The sequence below is a fragment of the Oncorhynchus clarkii genome, chromosome 10, assembly GCF_045791955.1.
Source record: "Oncorhynchus clarkii lewisi isolate Uvic-CL-2024 chromosome 10, UVic_Ocla_1.0, whole genome shotgun sequence".
Classification (NCBI taxonomy): domain Eukaryota; kingdom Metazoa; phylum Chordata; class Actinopteri; order Salmoniformes; family Salmonidae; genus Oncorhynchus; species Oncorhynchus clarkii.
The window spans coordinates 37,270,905-37,295,128 of record NC_092156.1 but is presented as its reverse complement, the minus strand read 5'-3'; the positions used below and the strand labels follow the sequence as shown (position 1 = coordinate 37,295,128).

The window sequence follows — 24,224 nt, the reverse complement described above, 5'->3', positions numbered from 1 at the left end:
GGGTTGGTTGTTTAACAACAAAAACATTGCGTGCGCAACCATGGGGAAAAACAGATTAGGTTGGCTGGCTTACATAGTTGACAACATGTTAGCTATATTTCGTCTCCACCATTTATTGAAAACTAATACATTTGCACAATGACCACTTGTCTCTCAAATACATCGTTACAGTTGTTGGTTCGCTAGCTAGCGAATTTTAACATTGACATGAAATCCCTCAAAACAAGACATGGTAATAATAAGATGAAACGAGTCACTTACGATTGCACACATTGCAGTTTTTTTTTTTATCAATCTGGCCAGTCAAATCACAACCAGCCTACCTCTGCCCCATGGAAGCACGCACATCGTTTGTGACGTTTTCAACCAACCCATCTATGAGTAAGCAATAGATCAACGCAAACATAAGGTTCCCCTCATCGCTTTTATGCCACTAATATGTATCAGAATTACAATTGACAAATTATTATGAATTATATTCAGTCAGAATACTTTCAAAAAAAATCCAGTGGCATATAAATCAAAGTTAATTTGTCATAAGCACAGGATACAGAGTAGTGTACACAGTACACTACTTTGCAGACATGAGCTGGATACTTGCAAGCTCTCCTCAGTGACTATACAATGGTGACTATTTTCAGCAGCCATCCTGCACCCCTCTGCCGGCCCTTGGATGAGGGACTGCTGTAGAATATCAAAATGCTGTTAAAAAATGTGACATCTGAAAGAAGATGAAATGCTTGATAGGGCCAACAAAATAACACCGTATAAACATAGTTTTGCTTTATTTGAGGAAACAAACACACTTGGTCATAGAGACTTACATTTTGTTTGAGCCAACAGACCCAAAGAGTTCAGTGTTTTTGTCTTTTTGTAATTGTTTTCTTACTTAAAACAATTTAAAAGCAATGCGTTTCATTCAACATAGAATAGAACAAACTACTGCAGCTTATAACACATGACCTAGTTGTCAACTCACTCCTATAACCCCTTTACATTGCAAAACCACAATACAAGACAGTTCAATTTAGCTTTAGGACATGAGACCTGAACTAATTCACAAATCTGACTTTGTAAGCGCATTTATCATTTATAGTAATAGCACACATCAATAATATTGTTTCTGAAGTAATTTGTAGTAAATCTCATAGTACCTGAGAATTGCTATTGTGGTGTATAAGAGAATTTACAATGTCAGGTGAGCTGGTCTATTTAGAACATTGATTCAAGGTTAATCTACACATTGACAATTATTTGTAGCATTTCAACCCTCTATCTGCTGTGTTCAATTCAAACAATAAAATCAACCGCAAGCCTAGTTGCTGAGACCACCAATATGAAGATAAAGAGTGAAATCAGTCATCAAACATAGGCCTATCTTTTAAATTCAAATGTAATTACAAATGCTCAGGGCTAAAATAACATTTCTCATTTGAAACATATAACTAAAACCAATATAATCTCACATGCTTTAAAATACTTAAGGCTAGATCAAGTGCCATTTGTGAGTGACAAATTTACCAAAGTAAACTATAAATCAATAAAGATATAATCTTGTTACCAAATAAAAGAGGGTTATTCATCAAATCCCTTTCCACACGTTTTACCCTTGTCCAATCAGAGGTAAAACAGATTACTTGTCTCAAATACTCATACTCATACTGACACACAGTCAATTGACTTTATTATAGCAGTAGACTAAGAGTTGAATATATTATTATCTGGGTAAAATCCTTTTTTCTTTATAGAATTTAATAAATAACCCCCGAAGTTTCGTAACCCAAGCAATTATGACTGGCATTTCAATCTATTCAGTTTTCTGTGAAGCAACTAAAATGTAGCCAGATTTGGCATGTTATTCAATGTCTACATGTCAATACATTTAAATACAGATGGTATCAATGCAGGAAAAGAGCAGAAAATATTATTTTTTTATCAAGCTGCTTGGGTTACAACACAGCAAAAAACTTTAATGCAACAAGTTTAATAGCACATTAAAACGGTACATTGAGTGGTAATTTTAGTATACACAGAGAGAGGACACAATGCTTACAGCTACACACAGGGTATCTGTGCACTTCTATGTAGCACGTAAGTGTCCCTGTAAATAAACTACTGTGCCCAGTAAGAAATAATACATACCAATGGGCTACTCCCAGTGACACATAGTGTCACAAACATTATGGCATTGTATTTTTTTCTTCTTAAATAAAACAATTTTTTATAATATACATTTCATAAATATATTTTACAATCAAGAAATAGATACAATTTGTATCAACAAACAAATGTCATTTCTAGACATTTTAGGCTTTGTCGTTTGCGGCACTTCAAAAGGCGAGGGTGGGGGGGCTTTCTGCTATCATCAAAAGTATGAAACATGCACATGCCATGTCAAAATAAACTAAATGTGCATTGGATATGGCCCAGGACCTTGATTTCAGATCATGATATTTTACTCACTGAGAAAAGAAACATGATTCTGTGACAGATTACATTATAACCAACAAATTTCACATTTCAGTAGTTTATTCCCACTTTTATGTCACTTAGTGTAAGTGTGTGTGGGGGGGGGGGGGGGGGGGGGGGGTCTTTATTACTTTACCATTATGAAGCCTTTCAAACTTGAGGGAAAATAGTGAGGGGAAAGGTAGGCACGCAAACTGTAAGCCAAATGCCAGAAACAACCCTGACGGCAGCCTCGCTTTCTGAGTGTTTCACAGGAAGAAACATTTAGGCAGTGTGTCACACCTTCTCATGAAGAGACAAGAGGCCCAACATGGCCTGCTCTTAGTTCATGAAAAAACAAACTCAACAAAGCCCGAAAAATATTTTGGGCAAATAACATTCAGAGATGTTTTCGTTTTCTTTGCATGGCTTGTCTCTCAGCATAAATAAGGAAATGGATGCTTTTCTTTAAAGCATTTTGCAGATGAGACTTCACCAGTTCCTTAGTAATTACAAATATAAGTCACGTTAAACACTGGATGTGCCATCAAGTCACATGCCAGGTCCCAAGGTGCAAGACAAAGATATATACATGCCCAAAAATGTTCCCAATCATTCCCATGTAACAGTTACATTAAGGTAACTAATCAACACAGCCAGGCATACAATACATCAACGGTTAAGTCTTACAACACTGATGTGATGTTACACTACTACCCAATCAATTGTCTGCATCAAAACTACGATCGCTTTATAATGACAAGGTTAATTCTCAAAATTTTTGGCATTATTTCAGCAGCTTTGAAATGTCTTTTAAATGGCTTTCATGTGTTTTATATGTGCACAGATGTTTTAAGTATAATCTTTCCCAGTTGTAGTTTGGCTTGCTTATGTACGTGCACTCGCAAGCTCTACCAAAATAGTAGCTTTGTAAAGTGAGATTGAGAAAATATATATAATTCTAAATACTTAGTGCTTAACATTTAAAACGCAAAGGAGACTGAACTCAACTACATTAGGATATTAATTGAAACCCGTTAAACAATGACTGGAGCAGTGAGGTCATTCAGATATAAGGCCATTAAACGTGAAAGTTCATGCTCTGAGGTATGCTTGCACTCACTTCCCTCTGTCTTTTACCCCAAAATAATAATTGCACAATAAACAAAAGTCACGTAGTATTTACAGCAATGTCAGATATGCACAATATGATCTACGTATAGTGAAATAATTCTGCTCTGTATTAAAATGGACGACTTCGTTCAAATTCAATATCTTACCATCAGTCAAAGTTTTCGCTTACATTAGTGAATTTCATGAGGACAAATTGTTTGGATGACAATCAAATAACTTACTTCAAATGTAGAGTACTAATACTATTCAGACAATTGTAGATTCAAAAATAAAAATAAAATACTCAATGGCAAGACCTCAGCTTCGTGACAATGACGGCAGCGAGTTGTTGTGGGTCCGTCAGATGAGGGTTTTTCTCCATGACAGAGTGCACCACGAAAGATGGGAAGATGTTGCAGAGGTTGCGGTATGTTTGGTACAGGTGCTCTGGGATGACATGGCGCTCCTGGTGCTCGGCTTGAGGCGGGTTCTCCCACGGAGACCTCCAAATCTGCTCCATCTTGTCAGGCATGCTGCGGACCATCACCCGCTCACAACACGGCTGCATCAGGCTGTTACTCAGGGGGTACGAATGGTATCCATAGGACTCACTGCCGCAGGGCAGCGGGTCCCAGCTGGCATGCTGCTCGCGGCATAGTGGGGGTCTGCGCTGCCTCATGGGGTTACTCTCGTACAGCCTGGAGTCTGAGATGCTGTCCATACGTGTCATGCCCAGGGAGCGTCCCGGCTGCGAGGACTGTGACGGGAGGACATTCTGAGGTAAGGGGTAGTCCCCTGGGCAGCTGGACCGGGCCCCAACAACAGGGTGCTGGACATGCGGTGCCAGGTGGGATATGGACTGCTTCCTGCATGGACCTTGCTTGGGCTCCTCATGGCCATAGCTCTGCACCCGGGTCAGGGCCTCGTGGTGGAACCCCCCATGGGAGGAGGCCTGGAGTCTGCTCTGTGCTGGAGACTGCTGTCCCTTCATGCTCTCATCCAGGCTACTGTCCACTGAGCTCATGTATAATTCCCCATAAGAGGAAAAGGAGTCACTGTTAGAGTGGCTGAGGCAGGGCTCAGGGCAATGCTGGCTGGGATTTCTCAGATAAACCCCGTGCTCATGCTCCATGCTACAGAAGCTGTCCACGTTGTGCATGCTGCTCATGCTCATGTTAGAAAAATCACTAAGCATAGAGTAGTATCCGTGGTCCGTGCTCACAGAATCGTACTTAGGAAACTGTTCACTGTAAGTGACAGAAGCGCCATGGCTGTTGGTGACTAGGATGGGTGGATGTGGGTACTGTACACTAGACATGTGCTCCAGAGAGCTGTGGGTGAACTGGAGGGAGCCGGGTACTGGGCTGCTGGCTGATCGTGTGTTCAAGGCACCAGCCGCATGGCTCTTTGCAGGCTGCATGGTGGGCACGCTGAGGGCAGACACAAGGGAAGGCACAGAATTTGCCTCAGGCTTACGGACAGCGGACAGTCTCTCCTCTGGCTCGCAGGCGACTGAGCGGATGCTGGGGTCGGACTGGCGCTTTGGGGTCACTCGTTTAGCCTCAGAGCCACTCTCCCCCTTAGCTGTGGCGAGTCCAGTGCCACACTTGGCCAGGGCCCCCTCGCTCATTGTCTTCACAGCAGACAACTTGGCAAATGCCCTCAGTTCATCAGCCACTGACCGTTGGGGCTGGTTTGCACGCTCTGGATGGTAGTACTTGCACTTATGTCCATAAGTGCATTTTTTCCCTGTTTAAGGTGATATAAAAGAGAGCACAAATTAAACAATATATACATCAGCAGTTAAACCACAAAAATACAATATGATTATTTGTTGAGACAACATACCATATGGACAGGGTTGCTTTTTGTGCTCTGGAACAACAGGACGCTTGCGGAGAAAATTCTCTAAACTTGGACCGTGTCTTCCCAAAGGGTCATCAGGTGGCATGAATCTAAAACATAAAACGGGAATATGCTTAGTTATTGTGTAGCTAATTACACTCATTGCCCAAGTAACTAAGGCCTTTGATGACTTACTTATCATTGACAAACGAGTACATCAGCAGCCGCTCCTCTATGAACTTCTTCCACTCCGGCTTCTCATTCTGTAAGTCCCTGTAGTTGTCATTTGACACAATTATGCCATCAGAGTCACAAGCCAGTTTCACTATAAAGCGATCATCATAGCACACCACTCTCCTCCCTTGGACTCTTCTAGATGGGGTGAACACTAGGATCTTTTCTTTCTCCAGCTTCCGCAAAATGTCTTGGTCTGTGAAATTAAAGTTAAAACATCAGTCAAGAACAGCAGTGTACAAATTGTTACACAGAACTCTGTAGGCCTATGTACCTGTGGTTTGCGTGATTACACATTGAGATTTTCATATGCATTACATTTGTAAACAAACAAATTAATTGCAGTCCAACATAATTCAAACTCAAATAATTGTTAATTTAAGATGATCTATTTAAAATGGTAACAATCATTTCTCACTGTAGGTGTTTTTTTTGCACTGGAAAATTGAGCTCAATGTTCACACACGTCGATAAAACAAACACACCCACCCTCCCCCCAAAACATAGGCAACCTTTTTAGAAAATATCTCGGGCTTGTACGTCTAAATGTGGTTAATTGAAGTAGAGTTTTAGTACCTGTAATGGGGGCGTCAGGTCTCGACTGCTCTTTCCTCCAGGCAGGAACAAACACTGTGATGTCTTTGTGCCCTTTCTCCACAAACCAATCAACAGCCAATTGGATACCAAGGCAAGAGAAAACCTCTTTGTTTCCATGGCTACAAAACAAAACAACCACATAGTAAAAAAGTCTGCTTGTAAAGGTAATTCAAGTACAGTCTTTCAAAAACAGATGGTTCAGAACACATTTTGCACGAGGTAAGGTACAAAATGAGACTTACCTCATTGCCACATTCGATCCATCAATGACAATAGGCCTGAGATTATCATAAGGATCTACGGAATCATCTTCAAGTGACACCTCCGGACTGACAGCCTCTTTGACACAGGGGCCTCCACGGGAGACCAACGTGCCTGTGTTACTGCTGGCTTGAACTTCCAGTTCACCTTTATTACCAAGCCTCACAAGCTCAGCCAGAATATCATTGATGAGGGCAGCAGCCCCTAACTTGTTCAGCACCGTCTCCACCTGTTCACCTGAGTATCCCAGCTTCAAGGCAAACTCCATCTTGGTTTGGTACACCTTGTCACTGGCCTGTTTGAGGACTGCGGCGGCCTTGGTGTCGTCGGGGCGGAGCTCTGGTAGAGTACTGCTCTGGGAGAAGCTAGGCCGGTCCAGGCATGGAGAGCGACAGAGCTGACGGTGAGGCTTGGTGGCACTGAAGAGCTCCGTCCTCTTACAGCTGCCGCTGTTCACTTGCAGCTGATGCTCTGACTCACTCTCTGAGCTGTTCCCCTCCTCCGACTCCCCACTGGGCTGCTGGGCCTCAGTCAGCTCAGAGGCCTCTTCCCTGCAAGGGTGTTTCTCCATTTTGATCTTCTCCACCATCGACCATGCCGTCATCACGTTCCTCTCGCCACCGGAGATGTCCACCACATGCTCCCTCACCTCCACCACAGCCTGAGAGTCATACTCGATGACTGGCTTCAGCACAACCAGCTGTTTGTGTTGAGCCGACGTTAGATGCTCTCTCTTTCGGTGAGCTGGCGAAGTTAAGGAAACGATGTAATCCTGGAAAAAAACAAAGGGTGATTGTCGATAAAAACGCCAAACTGGCCAAATGTCATCCCTGCCTACAAGTAAAAAAATTCAGTGCATGTCTAATAGGGCTGGGAATTGCCAGGGACCTCATAATATGATATTATCACTATACTTAGGTGCCGATGCGATATGCATTGCGATTCCGTCCTGTGATTTGAATTTCAAAACATATTGCTCACTATATGTCTGCTGCAGAGACAAGAGAGAGCATTATAGTTTATCAGTCATGGAAATAAAAGTGTTGAAAACATGATGGCTCACCATTTAAAAAGAAGATCGAGACAAGATATAGAATGACAAATACAATAGTTTTGTCCCAGGTACAGCTGACTAGCACTAGCTAACATTACCTAGCCAAAATGTGGAGTCAAAGTATCGAAACAATATAATCCCAAATAATATTGTGATATGTAATCGTATTGATTTTTCCCCCATCACTAATGTCTAATGCATGTGTAAATGTTAAGAAAGAGCTGGGATGATAAAACGAAAAATTTACATCGCCTTCCTCTTTACCAAAGCATATATTGCGCAGGTAGGTCATTTCCCGTGATTCGGCTACACAACGTTCCTGCAGATTTTTGGGTTCTAAAACCCTTATCTGGTGAACAGTAATGTCTATTATCCTGATTCTTGCAATGAAAGTATCTGCAAAGTAGGGCTACCTGTTTTACTGCCAGCACTCACTCCCTCTCTCCACTGTGAGTTTAGGACTGAACAGAGACACAGGAGAAGTTGTAGAACTGTATACATGTATTAATGAGCATCATTACATGTCCTCCTTTTTGTAAAGACAGATTTAAATCAAGACACTTTTTAGGAACTCGAGATAAAAATGTTTTTACAGGGCAGATACATTGGGCTCCCGAGTGGCGCAGCGGTCTAAGGCACTGCATCTCAGTGCTAGAGGCATCACTACAGACACAGCCTGGATTCGAACCAGGGTATCACAACCGGCCGTGATTGGGAGTCCCATAGGGCGGGGCACAATTGGCCCAGAGTCGTCCGGGTTTGGCCGGTGTAGGCCATCATTGTAAATAAGAATGTGTTCTTAACTGACTTGCCTAGTTGAATAAAATGTTCAATTAAAAAATAAAAGGTGCAATATGCAGAAATCGCTCCACCATTTCTTGGTTGCTAAAATTCTAATATTTGGACTAATTTAATTTTGTGACAAAACAAGCAAGTACCACTGTGAAATATATTTTCAATAACCAAATATATTGTATTTTCAACTGTTTGAAGCTGGTGTACAAAACCCAAAGTAAAAGATGCAAAAACTAAACTTAATGGAAGCATAGAAATAGCGCACATAAAACAGATCTACCACTTCTTATCAAATCAAATTTTATTTGTCACATACACATGGTTAGCAGATGTTAATGCGAGTGTAGCGAAATGCTTGTGCTTCTAGTTCCGACAATGCAGTAATAACAAGTAATCTAACTAACAATTCCAAAACTACTGTCTTGTACACAGTGTAAGGGGATAAAGAATATGTACATAAGGATATATGAATGAGTGATGGTACAGAGCAGCATAGGCAAGATACAGTAGATGGTATCGAGTACAGTATGTACAAATGAGATGAGTATGTAAACAAAGTGGCATAGTTTAAAGTGGCTAGTGATACATGTATTACATAAGGATACAGTCGATGATATAGAGTACAGTATATACGTATGCATATGAGATGAATAATGTAGGGTAAGTAACATTATATAAGGTAGCATTGTTTAAAGTGGCTAGTGATATATTTACATCATTTCCCATCAATTCCCATTATTAAAGTGGCTGGAGTTGAGTCAGTGTCAGTGTGTTGGCAGCAGCCACTCAGTGTTAGTGGTGGCTGTTTAACAGTCTGATGGCCTTGAGATAGAAGCTGTTTTTCAGTCTCTCGGTCCCAGCTTTGATGCACCTGTACTGACCTCGCCTTCTGGATGATAGCGGGGTGAACAGGCAGTGGCTCGGGTGGTTGATGTCCTTGATGATCTTTATGGCCTTCCTGTGACATCGGGTGGTGTAGGTGTCCTGGAGGGCAGGTAGTTTGCCCCCGGTGATGCGTTGTGCAGACCTCACTACCCTCTGGAGAGCCTTACGGTTGAGGGCGGTGCAGTTGCCATACCAGGCGGTGATACAGCCCGCCAGGATGCTCTCGATTGTGCATCTGTAGAAGTTTGTGAGTGCTTTTGGTGACAAGCCAAATTTCTTCAGCCTCCTGAGGTTGAAGAGGCGCTGCTGCGCCTTCTTCACGATGCTGTCTGTGTGAGTGGACCAATTCAGTTTGTCTGTGATGTGTATGCCGAGGAACTTAAAACTTGCTACCCTCTCCACTACTGTTCCATCGTTGTGGATAGGGGGGTGTTCCCTCTGCTGTTTCCTGAAGTCCACAATCATCTCCTTAGTTTTGTTGACGTTGAGTGTGAGGTTATTTTCCTGACACCACACTTCGAGGGCCCTCACCTCCTCCCTGTAGGCCGTCTCGTCGTTGTTGGTAATCAAGCCTACCACTGTTGTGTCGTCCGCAAACTTGATGATTGAGTTGGAGGCGTGCGTGGCCACGCAGTCGTGGGTGAACAGGGAGTACAGGAGAGGGCTCAGAACGCACCCTTGTGGGGCCCCAGTGTTGAGGATCAGCGGGGAGGAGATGTTGTTGCCTACCCTCACCACCTGGGGGCGGCCCGTCAGGAAGTCCAGTCCCCAGTTGCACAGGGCGGGGTCGAGACCCAGGGTCTCGAGCTTGATGACGAGCTTGGAGGGTACTATGGTGTTGAATGCCGAGCTGTAGTCGATGAACAGCATTCTCACATAGGTATTCCTCTTGTCCAGATGGGTTAGGGCAGTGTGCAGTGTGGTTGAGATTGCATCGTCTGTGGACCTATTTGGGCGGTAAGCAAATTGGAGTGGGTTTAGGGTGTCAGGTAGGGTGGAAGTGATATGGTCCTTGACTAGTCTCTCAAAGCACTTCATGATGACGGATGTGAGTGCTACGGGGCGGTAGTCGTTTAGCTCAGTTACCTTAGCTTTCTTGGGAACAGGAACAATGGTGGCCCTCTTGAAGCATGTGGGAACAGCAGACTGGTATAGGGATTGATTGAATATGTCCGTAAACACACCGGCCAGCTGGTCTGCGCATGCTCTGAGGGCGCGGCTGGGGATGCCGTCTGGGCCTGCAGCCTTGCGAGGGTTAACACGTTTAAATGTCTTACTCACCTCGGCTGCAGTGAAGGAGAGACCGCATGTTTTCGTTGCAGGCCGTGTCAGTGGCACTGTATTGTCCTCAAAGCGGGCAAAAAAGTTATTTAGTCTGCCAGCAAGGCATCCTGGTCCGTGACTGGGCTGGATTTCTTCCTGTAGTCCGTGATTGACTGTAGACCCTGCCACATGCCTCCTGTGTCTGAGCCGTTGAATTGAGATTCTACTTTGTCTCTGTACTGGCGCTTAGCTTGTTTGATAGCCTTGCGGAGGGAATAGCTGCACTGTTTGTATTCGGTCATGTTACCAGACACCTTGCCCTGATTAAAAGCAGTGGTTTGCGCTTTCAGTTTCACACGAATGCTGCCATCAATCCACGGTTTCTGGTTAGGGAATGTTTTAATCGTTGCTATGGGAACGACATCTTCAACGCACGTTCTAATGAACTCGCACACCGAATCAGCGTATTCGTCAATGTTGTTATCTGACGCAATACGAAACATCTCCCAGTCCACGTGATGGAAGCAGTCTTGGAGTGTGGAGTCAGCTTGGTCGGACCAGCGTTGGACAGACCTCAGCGTGGGAGCCTCTTGTTTTAGTTTCTGTCTGTAGGCAGGGATCAACAAAATGGAGTCGTGGTCAGCTTTTCCGAAAGGGGGGCGGGGCAGGGCCTTATATGCGTCGCGGAAGTTAGAGTAACAATGATCCAAGGTCTTTCCTCCCCTGGTTGTGCAATCAATATGCTGATAAAATTTGGGGAGTCTTGTTTTCAGATTAGCCTTGTTAAAATCCCCAGCTACAATGAATGCAGCCTCCGGATAAATCGTTTCCAGTTTGCAGAGAGTTAAATAAAGTTCGTTCAGAGCCATCGATGTGTCTGCTTGGGGGGGGGGATATATACGGCTGTGATTATAATCGAAGAGAATTCTCTTGGTAGATAATGCGGTCTACATTTGATTGTGAGGAATTCTAAATCAGGTGAACAGAAGGATTTGAGTTCCTGTATGTTTCTTTCATCACACCATGTCACGTTGGCCATGAGGCATACGCCCCCGCCCCTCTTCTTACCAGAAAGATGTTTGTTTCTGTCAGCGCGATGAGTGGAGAAACCCGTTGGCTGCACCGCTTCGGATAGAGTCTCTCCAGTGAGCCATGTTTCAGTGAAGCAAAGGACGTTACTAAACTCACTTTCAATGAGAATGACATATCTATAACTCACATTTCTATGTGAATTTGGTCAGGTCGCCCAAAAAGTTACATATATTGCAGCTTTAACCAATTTATTTTTCCAGGAGCTCTTTTCTTTTCAGAAGCCAGGGTAGACTACCTGAAACTCTGTGGTAGGGGGTTATTCTGGCCCTCGTGTCTCTATAAATTAATCCTCAAAGGATGCAACCAGAACTTGTGGTCGTGGGGTTGTCTGGTAGGACGCTCTGTGGGATGACATGTAGCCGATACCTGTTTCTTCTCAGGCTGCCTGTTGGCATCGCGATGTTGTAGGATTTTAGAGTCTGCCGAGCTGCTGACCATGCCAATGCGGGGGACGTTCTAGATACAGACTGGTTGGAAGAAGGTTTGGTGGTTCCTGCGCTCTCTGTCGTCTGTTGAACCAGGCGGCTTGTTTGTCCTTCATATCCCTATCCTTCCTCTCAAAGGACTTGAGGTCTGGCCACTCAGGTTTGAGTTGAGATGGACTGACTGGCAAAAGAGTTCTGATGTTGCACCACATCAGCAGCTGAGCAGGGGACGCACCATGAGCCAGAGGGGTGGCATGGTATGCCATGATCTGACAGCTCATGATCCATTATGCCTACTACCAGTCTGCCTCTGATCATCGCCTCTTGTAGTATCCCCCCATACTGGCAGTGCTCTGCTAGTTTATGAACTGCAGTGATAAATGTCTCAGCTGACTCACCTGGCTCGACGCCATGTGTTGAATCTAGCCCTCTCATAGATTGTGTTTGCACAAAAAATTATTCTCAAAAGCATCTCTGACTTTCATGAAGATCTTTTTGTCTTCACTAGTTAAGGCTAACGTTGAGAAAACCTTTTTCCAGGTGAACTTTTTCAGTTGCTAGCTTAGCTGTTATTGTCAGCTGCTCCCAGGGGAGAATGGCTGACCATGTTACTGCAGGCATTGTTTGAAGAAAACAGGATCCCAGTTATAGTGAATAGAAAAATTGCATTATTTGTGGTCAATCTTCATGTCAAAACACATTTTTGAAGACAATCCTGGTACCAATAATTGTGTTAAATACACCAGATGTAGGTCCTTGAACCAATTATATTAAAAGTGCACAGGGAAAACATTAAGGATAATTTAGTTGCTAATGGCAGTAAACCGGTCAGCCTTCAACTTGAGTTACTCAATGCGAGGGGGCAGCACTGAGCCAACCTGCAACGTTACTTCCTGGAGTAGCTCAAACTGCACACGTTAGGTCACCATGAGACGCCATCTTAATTTGCACTATTGAGTCTTTGCATATTTACAGTGCCTTGCGAAAGTATTCGGCCCCCTTGAACTTTGCGACCTTTTGCCACATTTCAGGCTTCAAACATAAAGATATAAAACTGTATTTGTTTGTGAAGAATCAACAAGTGGGACACAATCATGAAGTGGAACGACATTTATTGGATATTTCAAACTTTAACAAATCAAAAACTGAAAAATTGGGCGTGCAAAATTATTCAGCCCCCTTAAGTTAATACTTTGTAGCGCCACCTTTTGCTGCGATTACAGCTGTAAGTCGCTTGGGGTATGTCTCTATCAGTTTTGCACATCGAGAGACTGACATTTTTTCCCATTCCTCCTTGCAAAACAGCTCGAGCTCAGTGAGGTTGGATGGAGAGCATTTGTGAACAGCAGTTTTCAGTTCTTTCCACAGATTCTCGATTGGATTCAGGTCTGGACTTTGACTTGGCCATTCTAACACCTGGATATGTTTATTTTTGAACCATTCCATTGTAGATTTTGCTTTATGTTTGGATCATTGTCTTGTTGGAAGACAAATCTCCGTCCCAGTCTCAGGTCTTTTGCAGACTCCATCAGGTTTTCTTCCAGAATGGTCCTGTATTTGGCTCCATCCATCTTCCCATCAATTTTAACCATCTTCCCTGTCCCTGCTGAAGAAAAGCAGGCCCAAACCATGATGCTGCCACCACCATGTTTGACAGTGGGGATGGTGTGTTCAGCTGTGTTGCTTTTACGCCAAACATAACGTTTTGCATTGTTGCCAAAAAGTTCAATTTTGGTTTCATCTGACCAGAGCACCTTCTTCCACATGTTTGGTGTGTCTCCCAGGTGGCTTGTGGCAAACTTTAAACGACACTTTTTATGGATATCTTTAAGAAATGGCTTTCTTCTTGCCACTCTTCCATAAAGGCTAGATTTGTGCAATATACGACTGATTGTTGTCCTATGGACAGAGTCTCCCACCTCAGCTGTAGATCTCTGCAGTTCATCCAGAGTGATCATGGGCCTCTTGGCTGCATCTCTGATCAGTCTTCTCCTTGTATGAGCTGAATGTTTAGAGGGACGACCAGGTCTTGGTAGATTTGCAGTGGTCTGATACTCCTTCCATTTCAATATTATCGCTTGCACAGTGCTCCTTGGGATGTTTAAAGCTTGGGAAATCTTTTTGTATCCAAATCCGGCTTTAAACTTCTTCACAACAGTATCTCGGACCTGCCTGGTGTGTTCCTTGTTCTTCATGATGCTCTCTGCGCTTTTGACGGACCTCTGAGACTATCACAGTGCAGGTGCATTTATACGGAGACTTGATTACACACAGGTGGATTGTATTTATCATCATTAGTCATTTAGGTCAACATTGGATCATTCAGAGATCCTCACTGAACTTCTGGAGAGAGTTTGCTGCACTGAAAGTAAAGGGGCTGAATAATTTTGCACGCCCAATTTTTCAGTTTTTGATTTGTTAAAAAAGTTTGAAATATCCAATAAATGTCGTTCCACTTCATGATTGTGTCCCACTTGTTGTTGATTCTTCACAAAAAAATACAGTTTTATATCTTTATGTTTGAAGCCTGAAATGTGGCAAAAGGTCGCAAAGTTCAAGGGGGCCGAATACTTTCGCAAGGCACTGTATATATGAAAGGTACCACATGATCGATGGCTTTGTTAATTCATTCATACATACACACACACAGTACCAGTCAAATGTTTGGACACCTACTCATTCAAGCATTTATCCAGATTTTTTTTACTATTTTCTACATTGTAGAATAATAGTGGAGACATCAAACTTCCACCAGTCTAATGGCCATTGCTTGTGTTTCTTGGCCCAAGCAAGTCTTTGTATTGGTGTCCTTTAGTAGTGGTTTCTTTGCAGCAATTCAACCATGAAGGTCTGATTCACACAGTCTCCTCTGAACAGTTCCTGTTGAGATGTGTTTGTTAATTGAACTCTGAATCATTTATTTGGGCTGCAATTTCTGAGACTGGTAACTCAAATGAATTTATCCTCTTTAGCAGAGGTAACCCTGTGGTGGTCCTCATGAGAGCCAGTTTAATCATAGCGCATGATGGTTTTTGCAACGTACTTGAAGAAACTTTAAAAGTTCTTGAAAATGTTTTGCATTGCCTGGCCAGGTCTCAAAGTAATGATGGACTGTCGTTTCTCTTTGCTTATTTGAGCGGTTCTTGGCAGAAAATGAACTTTTACCAAATAGGGCTATCTTCTGCATACCACAACTGATTGGCTCAAATGCATTAAGGAAAGAAATATCACAAATTAACTTTTAACAAGGCACACCTGTTAATTGAATAAAAAATTAAAAAATATTTGTCATATGCGCCTAATACAACAGATAGACCTTACAGTGAAATGCTTACTTACATCCCTTAACCAACAATGCAGTTTTAAGAAAAATATGTGTCAAGTAAAACACAGACAAGTAAAAATGTTTAATTAACAAATAGTTAGAGAGCAGAATTAAAATAACAGTAGCGAGGCTATATACAGGGGGTAGAGTCAATGTGCAGGGGCATAAGTTAGTCGAGGTAATATGTACAGTGGGGCAAAAAAGTATTTAGTCAGCCACCAATTGTGCAAGCTCTCCCACTTAAAAAGATGAGAGAGGCCTGTCATTTTCATCATAGGTACACTTCAACTATGACAGACAAAATGAGAAAAGAAATCCAGAAAATCACATTGTAGGATTTTTTTATGAATTTATTTGCAAATGGTGGAAAATAAGTATTTGGTCAATAACAAAAGTTTATCTCAATACTTTGTTATATACCCTTTGTTGGCAATGACAGAGGTCAAACGTTTTCTGTAAGTCTTCACAAGGTTTTCACACACTGTTGCTGGTATTTTGGCCCATTCCTCCATGGAGATCTCCTCTAGAGCAGTGATGTTTTGGGGCTGTTGCTGGGCAACACGGACTTTCAACTCCCCCCCCAAAGATTTTCTATGGGGTTGAGATCTGGAGACTGGCTAGGCCACTCCAAGACCTTGAAATGCTTCTTACAAAGCCACTCCTTCGTTGCCCGGGCGGTGTGTTTGGGATCATTGTCATGCTGAAAGACCCAGACACGTTTCATCTTCAATGCCCTTGCTGATGGAAGGAGGTTTTCACTCAAAATCTCACGATACATGGCCCCATTCATTCTTTCCTTTACATGGATCAGTCGTCCTGGTCCCTTTGCAGTAAAACAGCCCCAAAGCATGATGTTTCCACCCCCATGCTTCACAGTAGGTAAGGTGTTCTTTGGATGCAACTCAGCATTCTTTGTCCTCCAAACACGACGAGTTGAGTTTTTACCAAAATGTTATATTTTGGTTTCATCTGACCATATGACATTCTCCCAATCTTCTTCTGGATCATCCAAATGCTCTCTAGCAAACTTCAGACGGGCCTGGACATGTACTGGCTTAACCAGGGGGACACGTCTGGCACTGCAGGATTTGAGTCCCTGGCGGTGTAGTGTGTTACTGATGGTAGGCTTTGTTACTTTGGTCCCAGCTCTCTGCAGGTCATTCACTTGGTCCCCCCGTGTGGTTCTGGGATTTTTTGCTCACCATTCTTGTGATAATTTTGACCCCACGGGGTGAGATCTTGCGTGGAGCCCCAGATCGAGGGAGATTATCAGTGGTCTTGTATGTCTTCCATTTCCTAATAATTGCTCCCACAGTTGATTTCCTCAAACCAAGCTGCTTACCTATTGCAGATTCAGTCTTCCCAGCCTGGCACAGGTCTACAATTTTGTTTCTGGTGTCCTTTGACAGCTCTTTGGTCTTGGCCATAGTGGAGTTTGGAGTGTGACTGTTATAGGTTGTGGACAGGTGTTTTTTATACTGATAACAAGTTCAAACAGGTGCCATTAATACAGGTAATGAGTGGAGGACAGAGGAGCCTCTTAAAGAAGAGGTTACAGGTCTGTGAGAGCCAGAAATCTTGCTTGTTTTGTAGGTGACCAAATACTTATTTTCCACCATAATTTGCAAATAAATTCATTAAAAAATCCTACAATGTCATTTTCTGGATTTTTTTTCTCATTTTGTCTGTCATAGTTGAAGAGTACCTATGATGAACATTACAGGCCTCTCTCATATTTTTAAGTGGGAGAACTTGCACAATTGGTGGCTGACTAAATACTTTTTTGCCCCACTGTACATGTACGTAGAATAAAGTGACTATGCATAGATAATAACCAGAGAAAAGCAACGCAAACAGTCCATTTGATTAGCTGTTCAAGCTTGGAGGTAGAAACTGTTAAGAAGTCTTTTGGACCTAGACTTGGCGCTCCGGTACCGCTTGCTGTGCGGTAGCAGAAAGAACAGTCTATGACTAGGGTGGCTGGAGTCTTTGACAATTTTTAGGGCCTTCCTCTGACACTGCCTGGTATAGAGGTCCTTGATGGCAGGAAGCTTGGCCCCAGTGATGTACTGGGCCGTACGCCCTACCCTCTGTCGGAGGCCGAGCAGTTGCCATACCAGGTAATAATTGCATTCCAGGTGACTACCTCATGAAGCTGGTTGAGAGAATGCCAAGAGTGTGCAAAGCTGTCATCAAGGCAAAGGATGGTTACTTTGAAGAATCTCAAATATAATAATATATTTTGATATGTTTAACACTTATGGTTATTACATGATTACATGTGTTATTTCATAGTTTTGATGTCTTCAATAGTATTCTACAATGTAGAAACTATTAAAGATAAAGAAAAATAAAGAAAATAAAGAAAAAGAAAATAATCATGAATGTGGCAGAGGCTCCCGAGTGGCGCAGCTGTCTAAGGCACTTACTGGTTCGATCCCGGGTTGTATCAGAAGGCGCACAATTGGCCCAGTGTCGTCCGGGTTAGGGGAGGGTTTGGCCAGGGTAGGCAGTCATTGTAAAATAAGAACTTGTTCTGAACTGACTTGCCTAGTTAAATAAAGGTTTGATATAAAAAAGGTACAGAACTTGACAAAGTTTTCAATTTACAGTACCACACCATTGATAAGCAACATCATAACTAGCCAATTCCATCACAGCTAGTCCATACACGTGCAGACCAACAACATACAATTAGCCCGACAGTTGAAGACGGAAGTTTACATACACCATAGCCAAATACATTTCAACTCAGTTTTTCACAATTCCTGACATTTAATCCTAGTAAAAATTCCCTGTCATAGGTCAGTTAGGGTCACCACTTTATTTTAAGAATGTGAAATGTCAGAATAATAGTAGAGAGTATGATTTTTTTCTGCTTTTATGGGTCAGAAGTTTGCATACACTCAATTAGTATTTGGTAGCATTGCATTTAAATTGTTGAACTTGGGTCAAACGTTTCAGGTAGCCTTCCACAAGCGTCCCACAATAAATTGGGGGAATTTTGGCCCATTCCTCCAGACAGAGCTGGTGTAACTGAGTCAGGTTTGTAGGCCTCCTTGCTTGCACACGCCTTTTCAGTTCTGCACACACATTTTCAATATGATTGAGGTCAGGGCTTTGTGATGGCCACTCCAATACCTTGACTTTGATGTCCTTAAGCCATTTTGCCACAACTTTGAAAATATGCTTGGGGTCATTATCCATTTGGAAGACCCATTTGCGACCAAGCTTTAACTTCCTGACTGATGTCTTGAGATGTTGCTTCAACATATCGCCATAATTTTCCTCCCGCATGATACCATCCATTTTGTGAAGTGCATCAGTCCCTCCTGCAGCAAAGCACCCTCACAACATGACGCTGCCACCCCGTGCCTCACGGTTGGGATGGTGTTCTTCGGCTTGCAAGCATACCCCTTTTTCCTCCAAACATAACGATGATCATTATGACCAAACAGTTCTATTTTTGTTTAATCAGACCAGAGAACATTTCTCCAAAAAGTACAATTTTTGTCCCCATGTGCAGTTGCAAATCGTAGTCTGGCTTTTTTATGCGGTTTTGGAGCAGTGGCTTCTTCTTTGCTGAGCAGCCTTTCAGGGTATGTCGATATAGGACTCATTTTATTGTGGCTATACATACTTTTGTATCCGTTTCCTCCAGCGTCTTCACAAGGTCCTTTGCTGTTGTTCTGGGTCTACATTTTTTTTCCTGAAGTCTTGGCTGATTTATTTCGATTTTCCCATGATGTCAAGCAAAGAGGCACTGAGTTTGAAGGTAGGCCTTGAAATACATCCACAGGTACACCTCCAATTGACTCAAATTATGTCAATTAGCCTATCAGAAACTTCTAAAGCCATGACATAATTTTCTGGAATTTTCCAAGCTGTTTAAAGGCACAGTCAACTTAGTGTATGTAACCTTCTGACCCACTGGAATTGTGATACAGTGAATTTTTTGTGAACTAATCTGTCTGTAAAAAATTGTTGGAAAAATTACTTGTGTCATGCGCAAAGTATATGTTCTAACTAACTTGCCAAAACTATAGTTTGTTAACAAGAAATTTGTTGAGTGGTTGAAAAACGAGTTTTAATGACTCCAACCTAAGTGAATGTAAACTTCCGACTTCAACTGTAGATACTTCAAACACTTTAATAAAGTTGTCATAATGCTCAGACAACAGGTTAACAGGGCCAGACTGTCAATCAAAATATTTAATAAAATAAACAGCAAACTATCTGCAATAAAACTCACCAGAAATGAATCCTGCTAAATGATCGATTGGTCTTGTTTACATTATATTGACATGACCTTTCAACTGTTATTAAAAGGCACATGGTAGCTCTGACGCCTTGTGGTGGTAATGATGAACTGCATGTTACTTCAGCATCATTTGGATTTGATCTCAAATCATGACTGATAGGCCTAGTTGGCAAGGATTGAATTGTTTCAGTGTTATGTTATTATAACAGTTACATCATAATGTATATAATATCATAATATACATTATATTCCTTTGTGCAGGGGAATCGGCATCAGGTTTGATGTCTCTAAATCTAAATCTAAATCTGCTTCCAAAGGGTGATCGTAGCAGTATCTCATCTCTCAAGGGCCAGAGCACGAGAAGTCATCAGTGGCATCAAAGGCAGCTAAGTTCCCTGGAGTGATCTGAGCCATTGCGGAACACACATTGCCATCAAGGCCACCCGAGAATACAGAGACAAACTACATGTCAACTGAAAGTCGTTCCATTCTATGCACCTCCAGGCTGTATGCGACGACAAAATGCTTTTCACCAGTGTATTTAGTGCCTACCCCAGCACAGTGCATGATGCAAGGGTCTACCGGAACTCAGAACTGCACCAGATGATTACCACCAACCCTCAGTCTGTTGCCCAATGCAACTCTAGAGGAAATCTGAAGCCCCTGAACTCCCCCTGAAAAGTATTTACTGAAATATAAATACTCAAATAAAATTGTCACATGCGCCAAATAAACAGTCAAATAGTTACTTACAAGCCCTTAACCAACAATGCAGTAAAGAAAAATAACTTCAAAAAAATGAAATAAAAGTAACAAAAAAATGCAATATCAGCAGTAAAATAACAATAGCGAGGCTATATAACGGGGGCACCGGTTAGTTGAGGTAATATGTACATGTAGGTAGAGTTATTAAAGTGACTTATGCATAGATAATAACAGAGAGTAGCAGCAGCGTAAAAGAGGGGGGGCAATGCAAATAGTCTGGGTGCGTCTTTCTTTTTCCCAACGCAGTTAAGCCAAAACCACGCCCCGTTATTCAGAGGTGCGTTCTACTACGCTCCCATTGGCTAGCTAGCGTTGTCTCACTCACAGGCGATCAGCACAGAGACAGTGACCTAACAAGGTAAGGATGGAAAGTGTAATTTAACAATTAGCTGCCTACTGTAATGCATCCCTATTATTATCATGTTTGGTAACATTTGCCCATGTATTTATTTTCAGAGTTTCAATGAGTTGTAAAAATGTCTCAGAACTCTTCTGGATCAGTGCGAGCTAATGCATGATGGTGCCCATGTTGTAATTGTATAAAATAAAAGATTGAAATGTATATATATATTTTTTTAACTATATAAAAATACGGCCAACACTGGCCAAACCCTAACCAGGACAACGCTGGGCCAATTGTGTGCCACCCTTTGGGACTCCCTATTACAGCCCGGGATCGAACCAGGGTCTGTTGTGACGCCTCTAGCACTGTGATGCAGTGCCTTAGACTGCTGCGCCACTCGAAAGCCCCTAAATAAAATAATGAATAGCTCAATCTTATCCATTGTATATTGACAGAATGTAAAGGCTGAAATGCATTTGAGATTACATGTGCATTTAAAAACCTTTATTAATTTTTTTGTATCCAAATATGCATACAGATCCAAGTGCTTTAAATTTTAAAAAATGGACACCAAATGCATGTGCTACTGAAAGCAGTACTTCCCCAGGTCTTGCAGATAGTAGATAGCTACTTCCATTCCTGCTTCAAGAGGCTCAGCCCATGACATGGGTTGCCTAGCAACGCAGCCCTGTCATCAGCTAACTGCTTTTTAGCAGTCACGACTAACAAAACAGAGCCCATCTTTCTCTAGGCAGCCTGGCAAACACGATTAACGTAGCGTGCCTAAAAATATGAGAATTACAATGTTAAACAGGGGTAATAAGTTGCACAAGAAACAAACAATTCAGTTCATAGCTACATCATTCCCCCAGTTTTGTACAGATTGCATCATCCTATTTTCAGATTTAACCTCCACATTGTGAATAGGCATTTGATAACCACTTAACAGGAAATTTACATCTCTAGTAGTCTTTCTACTACGATTTAGTAATATGATGAGCCTTATGCAGCTAATGTCCTAATGAACATGTGCACAACAGCTTAAAACCTTGGATAGCCTAAATAATACTTATTTAGATAGCCTACTTATTTCCCAACCTCTTATTATAGAAAGTGAGTCAGGACACTACACAAAACCTAAGATAATTGAGTAGATCTGGCTTGAGAAAATGGAATGAATGAAACTACTGTACTTCATCCTAAGGACAAAGTAGTTTATTTCCATAAGAATAACTAGGCTATATATTATATAAAAATACAACATATTGGGAAGAGGCTAACCCATTCTATTACAAAAGTGGCAGATATTGTATAGGTGTCCTCACAAAGTCAACACAGACATTTATGTATTTGCAGGAAACCCGATAGCTACCTCACAACAATACTGATGTGTTGGAATTTCCTGGAACAAAATGACATAACTGTCGAGGAGCAGAGCAGCATGAAACAACAAAGAAGCCCCATCTTTTTTTCTCCACCTCCACATCACAGGCTGAGACACAGCAAGGCCACTCAAGCACTGCACATGCACAGGCTTGTGCAGCCCTGTATCATAGCAACAAGTGGAGCATGTGCATTCAGAAGGACTAAGATGCTTGGCCAAGCTGAGGCCCCACAGCGAAGATGCAAAGTACAGATATGCTGCAGTAATGGAGGTACACACCTGAATATTGTTCTGAAGCACAAAACATTAACGGTTCAACACCATGAGTAGCCTAAGTCCTGGAAGTCAAACCCCATAAAAGGTCAAATAAGGAGTATTTTGAAGTAGGTATTAGGTGTACAGAATTTGTTAGAAGTGTTCATAGTGCAGATTACATAGACACCAACGATTAATAATATAATTAGATAACTACCGTAGCTAACTATCTAGCTAACGTTAGATTCGAATAGTTTATTTTGCATAAGCTATGTTTCAGCAACATTTCTGCAAAAGGTAGCTAGGCTAACGTTAACTCACAATCATAGTTTACCATACAACACAAATCTACCTAGTTAAACAGTACAAACGTTAATTCTTCCTTCTGGTTACATTGGCTAGTAGCTGAGACATGTAAAGACTAGCTTAGCCAGAAACATTATTTCAGCTATGTAAAAAATGTAATTTATATACATTTAAAAAATATATACTCAAACACGTTAACTTAGCTAGCACTTGTTAGAGCACAAAACAGTTAATATTGCGCCTCATGAAAATGACGTTAGCTAAGAATGTTGTTGGCAGTAACGTTAGTTAAATTACTAGCTAGTTACCTACCAGAAAACAATAACTAACGTTAACGTACATGTAAACATGAAGCTCTAGTCATACATTACCAAATCCACCACAAGCGAGATTAACGTTAGTTTAATATTAGCCTAGCGAATCTAGTATGCAGCTAGCTAGTTAACAGCAAACACTAGCCTGCAGTGAAAGCTAACTACACCAGTCCAGAGTAGATCAACTAACGTTAGCTAGCAGACTTATCTAGCTAACTAGTTGACCGCTTCTATGCGGCTAACACGTTACCGGTAGCTAGCTAAAAACACGAAGCAAACATTAACAGTAGCGTTACAGCAAAGTTATCTTACTTTTGCCTTGGTGCAGTCATCTTCCTTTCCCTCCGCGACACGTACTATTATGATATTGCTGGTGCTGACATTTGCGCTGTCGCAGCTTGACTCCGCGGATCCGTAGCTGACCCTCACCCGGAAAATACGCTCAATGTGCGGGATGGAGCGGTGAAGCAAAGGGCCTGCATTTGCGGGCACTGCCAGCTCCAAAACCATTTATTTATGGTAAATCAACGACCCACAAATATAATGCACTCAGCCGTCAAACGAATTTATTAACCTTAGCTATGATGTCTTGTTCAGAAAGTTCAAAATTGAGCTTGCTATTAAAGTCTATCTACGAACATTACAGCAAATAATAAACACAGCTAGCAAGCTACTATAGCTAAATATCATTCATCATCCCCTCCCTTCATCATTTTTTGTCTGCCTCCCACAGACTGTATCTTAGCAACAAGTCCTACACCAGGGCAGGCCAGTGAAACGGAAAAGAAAGAATGTGGTGCCGTTCCAGGTCGTCTTTTTACTATCCCGCTGTGCAGACGATCAGATTTAACAATGCCTCGAGAATGAATTGATCATCACTACCGCCTCATATAGCCAGGTTACTTTGATCAACAGAGACAGTTTCAACTGCATATTCAAGTTGGTTATTTATGTATTTATTTATTTTCAGCTAAAAATATATATATATTTTAAGTAAGCTATGAGTTGGCTGACTCATGTGTGGCATCAAAGTATATTACAATAACTGAGTTTGGTGGGCATTGTATCTAAAGACTGTTCTCAGTTGAGATGTGCATGCTGAACTGAAATGTTATTCCATGTCTCACATAACATAAATAATGTGAACACTAAATACTACCCCCAAACATTATATAGGCTATAGGCCTACTGTATCACAACTACAGTCCTATGTAAAAAGTGTTTTAGTCTCAACAACACTAATGACTGTGCATCGTCTT

At 42.0% G+C, this 24,224-nt stretch overlaps 1 protein-coding gene across 1 annotated transcript; it reads right to left on the bottom strand.

Moving 5' to 3' along the window:
• Positions 1-768: 768 nt before the first annotated feature.
• LOC139418422 (probable ribonuclease ZC3H12B) lies at positions 769-23,564 on the bottom strand. Its single transcript, XM_071167831.1, has 6 exons — positions 23,278-23,564; positions 6,480-7,270; positions 6,217-6,356; positions 5,602-5,836; positions 5,410-5,516; positions 769-5,310 (listed from the first exon to the last, which is right to left on the bottom strand). Exons 1-6 carry the CDS (start codon positions 23,473-23,475, stop codon positions 3,866-3,868), a joined length of 2,916 nt encoding a protein of 971 aa, XP_071023932.1. The 5' UTR covers positions 23,476-23,564; the 3' UTR covers positions 769-3,865.
• Positions 23,565-24,224: the final 660 nt, after the last annotated feature.